This window comes from Heterodontus francisci, chromosome 23 (genome assembly GCF_036365525.1).
Source record: "Heterodontus francisci isolate sHetFra1 chromosome 23, sHetFra1.hap1, whole genome shotgun sequence".
Taxonomy (NCBI): domain Eukaryota; kingdom Metazoa; phylum Chordata; class Chondrichthyes; order Heterodontiformes; family Heterodontidae; genus Heterodontus; species Heterodontus francisci.
In genome coordinates this window covers 23216422-23229048 of record NC_090393.1, presented here as the reverse complement: position 1 = coordinate 23229048, position 12627 = coordinate 23216422, and the positions used below count along the sequence as shown (strand labels likewise).

The following is a 12627-nucleotide window of genomic DNA, read 5'->3' as shown; positions in this document are numbered from 1 at the left end:
CTGTCCATGACTGAATTGGTAGGAGTGACCACCGCACAGTCCTTGTGGAGACGAAGTCCCGCCTTCACATTGAGGATACCCACCATCATGTTGTGTGGCACTATCACCGTGCTAAATAGGATAGATTTCGAACAGATCTAGCAATGGAAAACTGGGCATCCATGAGGCGCTGTGGGCCATCAGCAGCAGCAGAATTGTACTCAACCACAACCTGTAACCTCATGGCCCAGCATATCCCCCACTCTACCGTGACCATCAAGCCAGGAGACCAACCCTGGTTCAATGAAACGTGCAGGAGGGCATGCCAGAAGCAGCACCAGGCATACCTCAAAATGAGGTGTCAACCTGGTGAAGCTACAACACAGGACTATCTGCGTGCCAAACTGCGTAAGCAGCATGCGATAGACAGAGCGAAGCGATCCCATAACCAACGGATCAGATCTAAGCGCTGCAGTCCTGCCACATACAGCCGTGAATGGTGATGGAAAATTAAACAACTAACTGGAGGAGGTGGCTCCACAAATATCCCCATCCTCAATGATGGGGGAGCCCAGCACATCAGTGCAAAAGATAAGGCTGAAGCATTTGCAACAATCTTCAGCCAGAAGTGCCGAGTTGATGATCCATCTCGACCTCCTCCTGAAGTCCCCAGAATCACAGATGCCAGACTTCAGCCAATTCGATTCACTCCACGTGATATCAAGAAACGACTGAAGGCACTGGATACTGCAAAAGCTATGGGCCCGGACAATGTTCCGGCAATAGTACTGAAGACCTGTGCTCCAGAACTTGCCGCGCCCCTAGCCAAGCTGTTCCAGTATAGCTACAACACTGGCATCTATCCTGCAATGTGGAAAATTGCCCAGGTATGTCCTGTACACAAAAAGCAGGACAAGTCCAACCCGGCTTATTACCGCCCCATCAGCCTACTCTCAATCATCAGTAAAGTGATGGAAGGCATCATCAACAGTGCCAACAAGCAGCACTTGCTTAGCAATAACCTGCTCAGTGACGCTCAGTTTGGGTCCCGCCAGGGTCACCCAGCTCCTGACCTCATTACAGCCTTGGTTCAAACATGGACAAAAGAGCTCCTCAGGGTAGTATCCTGGGCCCAACCATCTTCAGCTGCTTCATCAATGACCTTCCTTCAATCATATGGTCAGAAGTGGGGATGTTTGCTGATGATTGCACAATGTTCAGCACCATTCTGGACTCCTCAGATACTGAAGCAGCCCGTGTAGAAATGCAGCAAGACCGGGACAATCTCCAGGCTTGGGCTGATAAGTGGCAAGTAACATTCACGCCACACAAGTGCCAGGCAATGACCATCTCCAACAAGAGAGAATCTAACCATCACCCCTTGACATTCAACAGCATTACCATTGCTGAATCCCCCACTATCAACATCCTAGGGGTTACCATTGACCAGAAACTGAACTGGAGTAGCCATATAAATACCGTGGCTACAAGAGCAGGTCAGAGGCTAGGAATCCTGAGGCGAGTAACTCACCTCCTGGCTCCCCAAAACCTGTCCACCATCTACAAGGCACAAGTCAGGAGTGTGATGGAATACTCTCCACTTGCCTGGATGGGTGCAGCTCCAACAACACTCAAGAAGCTCGACACCATTCAGGACAAAGCAGCCCGCTTGATTGGCACCCCATCCACCACCGATGCACAGTGGCAGCAGTGTGTACCATCTACAAGATGCACTGCAGCAATGCACCAAGGCTCCTTAGACAGCACCTTCCAAACCCGCGACCTCTACCAACTAGAAGGACAAGGGCAGCAAATACATGGGAACACCACCACCTGCAAGCTCCCCTCCAAGTCACACACCATCCTGACTTGGAACTATATCGCCATTCCTTCACTGCCGCTGGGTCAAAATCCTGGAACTCCCTTCCTAACAGCACTGTGGGCATATCTACGCCAAATGGACTGCAGCGGTTCAAGAAGGCAGCTCACCACCACCTTCTCAAAGGCAATTAGGGATGGGCAATAAATGCTGGCCTGGCCAGCGTCGCCCACATCCCATGAATTAATAAAAAAACAGGTTTATTAAAGAAAGAATGCAAAAGTACCAATGAAAATATGCAAGTTTCCAATGCAGACTTTGATCCGCTATGAATACTGAAATAATTTATGCTCGAGAAGGGTGAAACTAAAATGCTGTCAACAGTTATGAAACTCTCAACTCAGTTCGCCAGTAAAAATGTAGCTAACAGCCTTGAACAGTTTACACTTTATTTGAAAACATTCAAGAAATAATTAATTGTTTAGCAGGCACAACAGTTATTTTCAATCAATCCAAAGATGAAGTCAAGCCTATAACTAGTGTAAAATCTAGTATGTCATTATTTCTGTTCACTCATATTTACTGTTTATTAAACATATTTGGCATATTATTCTACTGCCTTCCAACAGTCAAGAAAGATCAGGTAAGCCAAAATACAGCAATGAGGGTTCTCTATTAAACTCCTGGACTCACTACACAGTACCTAGGTACTGGGCAGATGAAGGCACAGTTTGCAAGAAGCAAAAGTATGTCTTAAGTGAATGGTTTCAGCCTAAGAAAAATATCTGGCATTATTGAAGCAGAGAGAAATATCTGGAGCAAAAACACACAAATGTAACTGAAGATTTGCATTTCCTGTATAAAACCTGCCCAATGGCACCATTTTTGTTTAAAGAGCAAAACAGCTGACATAGCAGGGGTCCACAATTGCATCACCTAAATAATACTTAGCAACAAAGGGAAAAATTGCTCTACTGGAGGAACTAAATAAGCGAGTACAGAATATTCTGACTAAGAAAATGCTCACTATCCTAGAGAGAAGTAAAGTCTTGTCTGATGCGCAATCTCTTCTTACACCTGTCGCCTCCAAACTCTCTATCTGTCTTAAACTTTATCACTATTTCAATTGATAACGCTGGTAAATTTCTCCTCTAAATGTTCCTCTACATGCACCATTCTAAATATTTCTCACCTCATATTTAAAACAGTATATTTTGCACAGACCCTCCCATGGTTCAGGACAAACGATATGTTACAGCAGCCTCCCATAATCTACGTGGAACACTTGGAATAGTTTGCCCTATCCCTCTCAACTTGACAGAGCTTCAGAAACTCTGGCGAAAAAAATGCACTCTGCAAAACTTCCAGTCTTGCTCATCATGTGACCTCCTGAAATAAAAACAAAAAATATTGGAGATCTACAGGTCAGTCACCATCTGCAAATGGCAAAAGACAAGTTAATCTTTCACAAGCATACCTTCACCGGAACCTAAAACTATGAAGATAAACAAACATTTTAATAAGGTTAGAAAAAAATTGAGGACAGAGGGAAAACTCCAGTCACAGAGAGGGAGTTAAGGAATTGAAAGATCAAGAGATGATATAAAATGTCAGTGAGGCAATGGCAGGGCATTACAGGGAAGTGCAAACAGTTGTGAGCGGAGAGAGAAAATGGAAGAGAAAAATCTGTAAATGCACAAGTCTGGTGAAAACAGAAAATGCTGATTAAAAACACACTTTTTAATTATATATTATCACACTCTAGGATCACCATCTCCTACTCATTCTTTCCCAGAAAACATGAAACTTCTACAATGTAGACTTTAAGAAGCCAAATTTAGAACTACTTTGAAGCATCAGCTTTTTCTGGAGGATTCCTGCTGGCAATTAAAAAAAGACAACAAACCAACCTTGGAATATCAGGGACAGAGGAAGTTTAAAGTTAAAAGTTTCAAGGGGGAACAAAAATGTTAACCATGAAGGTAAAATTTATTTTTAAACTAGTAGATCTGCATGTGGTTGACAACTGGAGAAGATTATTGTGATAGACAGGGTTAAAGTAAGTTGCTACAGTTTTCTGATTTGTTTCATAGAACCAAATAGAAAAACAGATTTTTTTATGCAATGGAATGGCTTAAAATGTGGCATATGCTACCCACAAGACCTTTAATACACCGTCAGACATCCTGTGCTATTGCTCTAAGTTGGAGGATAGGCTGTTTATAATGTTAAGACCATTATACCATGCTAAGCATAATATAACATTTTACAGCTAAAGTGGAATAATTTTTAATCTAGCCTCTCATTAGTTGGAAAGCTGTAAGCAGACAAATCCTGACGACAATTACGAGCTAATTGCAATTGCTGATGGAAGTTTGTAAGTTGGCAGCTATTTGTAAATTCCTTACTCCTCACCATGGGGAGAGACAATCTTATCAAGGTTAAAGGAACTAGCAGGAAATGACAGCTTTCTTTTTTCTCAAAGATGCTATTTGTCTCTATCTGTTGAAATATGTTGTCATTTTATGAATAATGCAAGTGTGACACTTTAAAGTGTGACTGGCACATGAAATGCAAGATTTTTATTTATGTAGGTTATGTAGCTTTACAAACTGTTTATTGGAAATTACACTATGATAAGGATCGAATGAAATATTGGCATTATTTGATTACCGATCCTAGCTATATAGTGAGTGACTGGGAGTGGGAGGATTCTGACCACAGTGGGATATATCTTTCCCCCCACTCACTTGACTGGCATATTTCTTCAGTTACTGCTTAGCTGACCCTGTATAGGGCTGGTGCTTCTCTACACAATGCAGGGAAGGAGAATTGGAGACAGAACTGTCCATTTCACACAATCAAACAGTTTGCATGATGCTGGCCTGCTAAATCATTTATCCATCTACTTGATTTTTGATCTTCAGTGTACACCACAGGGACAACAAATATGGAAAAGAAAAGCAAGTTTATCCTCAAATAATAATAAAGACAGCAACACTAGTGCTGTGAACATGGTTCTTGATGTTAGGAGACAGTCAGTGTATTGTGCCACACACCACTGGAATTATTCACTCCATTGCTTCCAATAACCAATCCTGGCTAAATGATCTTTATCAGTTTACTGAGATTAAAACATTGACATTGATATTGTTATGACACCAGAATCCTGGGTTTATTGTTCATAAATAAAAGCTGTTAAAATAAACAGCAAGTGTTACACATTTAAAAAATACAACAGGTAACAAAGTGGGACTCATTCAGAACCAAATGTTAGAATCAGTCACTGAGTAAGGATTTAATTTGGGGAATAAGAGCCAAATAAACAAGAGTGCGCTGAATTTCTCTCCTCATTGTGAAAGTCTCTTCCCCAACCCCAAATAAACTGGTGAAGGTCTTCTTGAATAACTGCAGTCACTTGAACAAAAGAATAAAACAGAAAGAGCAAGTTGCTGCACCTCCTGTTTATAAATTACTTAGCCATATCAATGAGGCTCTGAAGTGATGTTGGCACCCAAGTTTTCTCCCCCTGTACAAACACAACCCCTCTGTCGATGTAAATGACTATCCGCCCAAAGGTGTAGAGCTGTTTTCCCTCGTGGCGTTTACCCATCAACGGCATGAAGACGATATTGTGCTCTTCGGCCTTGGCCTGGATCAAGTCCTTGAAGTTCATGGGTATGGAGGCGGAGCTGACACCGATGCCACGGTGTGCCATGTTCTCAGCCTCACGGCGCTCCTGCATTGCCTCATACTGAAAGTCCCTCCGGCGCTCTGTGTGGGTGAGGTATGCAATGTTTTCCCGAGCTCCTGGTTGCATGTAACCACCTGTTTGAAAGCAAATCAATGAAGAAAAACTTTTAATTCTGTAGCCAAGGATTGACAAAATTGTTCTGGGCTAATTGCACACTATGGTGAAGGTTTTAAATATCTGGGCATACACGTTAAAATTAGGATGCAGTGGTAAAAAGAAAAAGGGGGATTTTTTTTAAATCCCAGACTCTGTTAGCCTCTCGGTAGAAGTTACCAGGGAATTACATTGAAATGAACAATACAAATGGGTTCAAGAGACAATTAGATGAGTTTTGCAGAGCAAAAGGACTGAAGAGCACGCTGAAAAGATGGACAGAATTAACACTTTTCACTTCTTGCCGGGGTATAGTTTCGCTGGTTCTAAAGCCTTCCAGTAACTCAGATAAATCAATTTATCGTGTGTACGGATCAATTAATTGTTAGTATACTATTCCATCCTAGGAAGCTTTCCAGATATTCTGTCCTTCCTCACAGAAGAGGCCACAGGATCAGCAGCAGGGACCATGGTCAATTTCTTTTTGATCCTCTCACTACTCCATAGGCATTGAAGCCAACTGTTATGGAAGCCAACTGTTTCACCCATAATTGATCTTGGCTGAGACCAGCTAACTCAGCCAGAACAGGGATAAAACCTGGTACTTTCCTGGTCTACATGGCTCAGCAGCTTACTGAGTAAGCCCATTACTAATGCCTCGGGAGATGCTTTATGTCTATAGCATATTAAAAATCTTACATCTGTACACATTTCCTGTCAGTTTTCCATTATAAAATCTCATTTCCATTTATAATGGAAACTTCTTAAATAAACTTATCATGCTGTAATTACCCCATTCTGCTAATGGAGGGGCAGAGGATGCAGAGGAAGGTGGTAGGGAAGGTGTTCCAGGATGCAGGTAGGTTGCTGTTACAGCATTCAGCAGTACTGAGGAGTGGGTAGTGGCATTGTGAGATTGGTCTTGAGGTGCAACAGCACTGGATAGTATCTCATTGCTGTTTGTGGGACTCTGATGTGCCCAAATTGGCTGCTGTATTTCCCTACATTAAAACAAAAGTACACTTCAAAAGGTACTTCATTGGCTATAAAGTGTCCCAAGGTCATGACTTTATTTATTCTACAGTATCTCTTTCAAAAGATTTCAAAATCCTTGCTAATCCTTTCTTGAACTCTTTGCTACATGCAAGTCATATTTTTCTCCCTTTCCCATCAGTGGTCTTCACTTTTCCTTTTTTCTCTCCCTACCCAAATATTTGCTCTTCCCAGCTCCATCTTCCGGAGAACATCCAGGAGAAATAAAATCAAGAGTCACTTACCAACAGTGGATGTGACAGCCCGGTTCATGATGTCCAGGGCTTCATTAAACTTCTCTTTGATTGTTGGGTGGGCCAACACCTGGTCAGAAAACATAGACTTCCAGCCCAGGTACCATTTAGTGACTTCTTCATAATTGGGACTGTTACTGAGCCACGAACATAGCACCTGAACAGGAGAGAGGGGTAATTTGGGGAATTCAGAGGAGAATAAAGGTTACATATAAACATTAAGCAGTAGAGAAGTAAGTTATATATGAAGCTATAAGAAGACTGTATGATAATGTATTGTAAACAACTTTGTGCTTTCGTTCACTGCAAACAATTCTAATGGATGAAATCCTTCCCATTCATTCCAATGGACAGCAAACGAAGTACAACTATTTTGCCACCAAACTTTGTAATCACAGAGACAGAGGTAAGCAGTAATTTAACAGATATTAGCTCGATCATCACAAGGCTTGCAAACTCACCTGCAACCATTTTGCAAAAAAGTTTTTCTCAAGCAATCCTATGAGGCTGGATGGTGAGATCATATCCTCCCAGTCCATCACCCAGTGGAAGGTATCCATGTGCTGTTGATGAGGATTGATCACAAACTCTGCCAAACACATCCCTGTCAGAAACAAACACAGAGTCAAACATGTCAGAAGTTATTAAAAACCACTCAGTGTCAAATTTCCAATTGGAAAAGCTCTCTTCTAAACTATCTTAATTTATTTTTGTTATTAATTTTCTCATCCTTTTGCAGGATTATTGAAGATAGACAGGAGATTGATGTTAAGTTTGGATATTTAGTCATAATGACAGCACTCACACACATATAGGCCTAAAAGCAAAATGGTTCTGTCCAGTATTGCAGCAGTATGTCCTGAACTAATAATCTAGAGGATTCTCAAGCCCCAGTTTGAGAAGTTGAACTCAGTTTCAATTAAGTCTGTCAATAAAATGCTGGTACCAATAAAAAGGGGCCATGAAGCTGACAGAGTGTTTAAAACCTAACTTTTTTTTCTGGCCTATATGTGACACCAGTCCCACACAAAACTAACAGTGATTGACTCTTAACTGTCCTCTGAAGTGGTCTCGCAAGCCACTCAATGGTAACAAACTGCTAGAAGACAGTCCACCACGACATTCTCAGGGTAACTAGGGATCAGTAGTAAATGCTGAGTTTGCCAGCAATATCCGCACGGCAGTAATGAATTTTCAAAAAAGGATCGCAACTACAATTAAATTAATTCAAAATAAAGTCTCACCAACAGGACTTCTAAAAATAAAATAGTTACAGGGAATTCTGATGAACGAGACTAGTTTATAGACCTTCTGACAAATAAACAGTGGGCTTTATGCAGATAGTTTCCTAAAGCACTAACTCTTCAACCCAAGGGACACGGGATCCTCAAATTAGTTTGAACAAACCAGAAAGGGAGAGATTGTTGCCACTGGCAGCAGGGTCAGTAACCAGAGGACAAAGATTTAAGATAATTGGCAAAAGAACCAGAGGGGAGAGGAGGAGAATTTTTTTTTTTTAAAACACAGTCAGTTATGATGATCTGGATTGCACTGCCTAGAAGTAGATTCAATAGTAACTTTCAAAAAGAAATTGGATATATAAAAACAACTTGTAATTATATGCTAAAATAAAAGCAAAATACTGCGGATGCTGGAAATCTGAAATAAAAATAAGAAATGCTGGAAATATTCATCAGGTCTGGCAGCACCTGTGGAGAGAGAAGCAGAGTTGACGTTTCTGGTCAGTGACCCTTCTTCAGAAGTGGCAAATATTAGAAATGTGAAAGGTTATAAGCAAGTAAAGCGGGGGTGGGGCAAGAGATAACAAAGGAGAAGGTGTAGATAGGACAAAGTCACAGAACAGCTGACCAGAAGGTCATGGAGCAAAGGCAAACAATATGTTAATGGTGTGTTGAAAGACAAAGCATTAGTACAGATAGGGTGTTAACGGACTGAAGATTGAACAGCCACAAGTACAATCATAAAAAAAAAGTGGGTAAGCAAACGGAACAAACTAAGATGAAGTAAAATAAAACAAACACAAAAAATATATTTTAAAAAATAACTTAAAACTGCTCTGATGTTGCTACCTTCCATGACAGCACTTCTGATATGTCTTCCTTTTTCCTCAACCGAGGATTTCTCCCCCCACTGTGGTTGACAGGGCCCTCAACCGTGTACGGCCCATTTCCCACACCTCTACCCTCACCCTTCCCCTCCCTCCCAGAACCGTGACAGGGTTCCCCTTGTCCTCACTTTCCACCCCATCAGCCTCCATATCCAAAGGATCATCCTCCGCCATTTCCGCCACATCCAGCGTAATGCCACTACCAAACGCACCTTCCCCTCCCTTCCACTGTCAGCATTCCGAAGGGACCGTTCCCTCCGCGACACCCTGGTCCACTCCTCCATTACCCCCACCGCCTCGTCCCCATCCCATGGCACCTTCCCCTGCAATCGCAGGAGGTGTAATACCTGCCCATTTACCTCCTCTCTCCTCACTATCCCAGGCCCCAAACACTCCTTTCAGGTGAAGCAGCGATTTACTTGTACTTCTTTCAATGTAGTATAGTGTATTCGCTGCTCACAATGTAGTCTCCTCTACATTGGGGAGACCAAATGCAGACTGGGTGACCACTCTGCTCAGTCCGAAAGCATGACCCCGAGCTTCCGGTTGTTTGCCATTTCAACACTCCCCCTGCTCTCATGCTCACATCTCTGTCCTGGGATTGCTGCAGTGCTCCAGTGAACATCAACGCAAGCTCGAGGAACAGCATCTCATTTACCGATTAGGCACACTACAGCCTGCTGGACTGAACAATGAGTTCAATAATTTCAGAGCATGACGGGCATTTTACTTTTATTTTTAGTTATTTTTTCTTTTTTATATAATTTTTTGTGTTTGTTTTATCTTATCTTAGTTTGTTCATTTTGCTTACCCACTGTTTTTTTTCATGTTTGTACTTGCGGCTGTTCAATTTTCAGTCCATTAACACCCTATCTGTACTAATGCTTTGTCTTTCAACACACCATTAACATATTGTTTGCCTTTGCTCTATGACATTCTGGCCAGTTATTCTGTGACTGTGTCCTATCTACACCTTCTCCTTTGTTATCTCTTGCCCCACCCCCTGCTTTACTTACTTAAAACCTTTCACATTTCTAATATTTGCCAGTTCTGAAGAAGGGTCACTGACCAGAAACGTTAACTCTGCTTCTCAATCCACAGATGCTGCCAGACCTGCTGAGTATTTCCAGCATTTCTTGTTTTTATTTGTAATTATCTAGCTCCTTTAATGTAGCAAAGAGACCCATGGTACTGGACAGGAGTGGCTATCAAACAAAATTTGGCACCGAGCCACATAAGGAGATATTGGAACAGATGATCAAACGCTTGAACAAAGAGGTAGGTTTTCAGAAAAGTTTTACTGGAAGAGAGAAAAGTAGAGATGTTTAGGGAGGGAATTCCAGAGCTTAGGGCCTAGGCAACTGAAGGCATGGCCACCCAGGAGCAGGGCAGTTATTCCCAATGTCCTGGCAAATATTTATTCCTCCATCAACACCACCAAAAACAGCTGAGCTGGTGATCATCACACTGTTGGCTGTGGGAGTTGTTTTGTGCAAACTGGCTGCAATGTTTCCTGCATTAATAATGTGACTACACTTCAAAAGTACTTCTTTGTTTGCAAAGCACTTTGAGACATCTGGTGGTCATGAAAGGCACTATATAAATGCAAGTCTTTCTTTTTTATAATTGGAGGAGCGCAGCTATCTGGGAAGGTTGTAGGTATACAGGAGTTACAGATATAGGGATGGGCCAGGAGTGAAGGGATTTGAAAACAAGGATGAGAATGCACAGGGGTAGCAGAGTTTTGGATGTGCTCAAGTTTACAGATGCTGCAAGCTGGGAGACTGGCCAGGACAGCATTGGAATTGTTGAATTCAGAGGTAACAAAGGCATGGATGGGGGTTTCAGCAGCAGATGATCTGAGGCAGGGGCGGAGGTGGGCAATGTTATGGTGGCAGAAGTATGTAGTCTTGGTGATTGAAGAGGATTATGGGTGGTTGGAAGCTCAGCTCAGTGTCAAATGGGGCTCTAAACTGCAACGATTCTCGTTTAGCTTCAGACAGTGGCCAGGGAAGGGACGGAGATTTAACGCTGGCCAGTTAGGTTTCCCAGGCCTCAGGAAACCCAGCAGCTGAAAGGAGGTGACAACAGCTGGACAGAACAATAATCGTCTTCCAACACTGCTTGTGTTTCCCACCCCCGACCCTCTGGTCCATCAATCTTACCTGCTTCTCTCTCTGCAATTGGATCCCCACAGTTGCAACACCCCGTGATATCTGACACATGATCGCCAACTCACACCCTTCCCCACACCTGACCGGCGATGTCTCCCTCCCTCTGCTCTGCTCCCCGGCTGCATACCCACACCCATTCAAGAGGGTGGAGGGCCGAGAGGGGGCGATGAGGTGGGAACTGACATTGTGTTTATGGATGGTAAAGCAAAGGGGTAGATCTCGACGAGAAATAGGAGGGGCCGACATAGGTTCTTGCTGGACTAGAGAGGTAATGGTGTGGGATTGGTAAGTGAAGCCATTGCAGGTGCTTCACTGACTACGAATAGATTGAAATTATTTGAAAATGAAAAAATGCAGGTATATAGGCAAAAAACAGGGCAGTGGGACGAATTAGAAAGCTGAGACAGGCACAATGGATGGAATGGCCTCCTTTTGTGTTGTATGATTATAAACAATGATTCTTGGGAATAATGACCATATTATGCTTGAATTCACAAACTTGATGCGAAGAAAGGAGGTTCATAAATAAAGGATTTAGAGTTCCAGTTACATATTCTTTAAAAGCTAGAATGCAAGCACTAAAAGTTATCAAAAAGACTAAAGGGAAGCTGGACTTCCCATCAAGAGGTACAAAAAGGAAACCACACTGCATGCTGGTCAGTCCTCATTTGAAATACTGTTTCCAATTTTTGGATTTAGCACATCTCAGAAAGGGTATACTGGCCTTGTGAAAGTCCAGAGATGACTAACCAAGATAATACCTGGGCTAAATTACCTGGAGATAAGTAGTTTAAGGGCAGGTCTGATCGAAGTGCTTGAAATATGAAGGAAATTAATTCTGTCGGTAGGGAACAACTCCAGAACAATGGGCTAATAATGTTAATAAGTTATGAATAGAGCAATAATTTCTTCACAAAAATGGATTCTAACAATTTGAAACAACTGCTGTAATTGCAAACCAACAGAAAGTATTTCAAAGATTTGCAAAATAAAGATATGAAGGGATTATTAGATTTTAGATTAGAGATACAGCACTGAAACAGGCCCTTCGGCCCACCGAGTCTGTGCCGAACATCAACCACCCACTTATACTAATCCTACACTAATCCCATATTCCTACCAAACATCCCCACCTGTCCCTATATTTCCCTACCACCTACCTATACTAGTGACAATTTATAATGGCCAATTTACCTATCAACCTGCAAGTCTTTTGGCTTGTGGGAGGAAACCGGAGCACCCGGAGAAAACCCACGCAGACACAGGGAGAACTTGCAAACTCCACACAGACAGTACCCGGAATCGAACCCGGGTCCCTGGAGCTGTGAGGCTGCGGTGCTAACCACTGCGCCACTGTGCCGCCAATTATGGGCCAATTGGTCTATTCCTATTCA

At 42.5% G+C, this 12627-nt stretch overlaps 1 protein-coding gene across 1 annotated transcript in view; it reads right to left on the bottom strand.

Moving 5' to 3' along the window:
* Window positions 1–4948: 4948 nt before the first annotated feature.
* tfip11 (tuftelin interacting protein 11) overlaps window positions 4949–12627 on the bottom strand; it is a 30525-nt gene continuing 22846 nt past the window's right edge. Inside the window, exons 11-13 of the mRNA XM_068054869.1 lie at window positions 7393–7535; window positions 6923–7088; window positions 4949–5626 (exon numbers count right to left, since the gene is read on the bottom strand). Coding sequence (XP_067910970.1) covers window positions 5271–5626; window positions 6923–7088; window positions 7393–7535 — 665 coding nt within the window. The 3' untranslated portion in view covers window positions 4949–5270. The remainder of the gene's footprint in view (window positions 5627–6922; window positions 7089–7392; window positions 7536–12627) is intronic.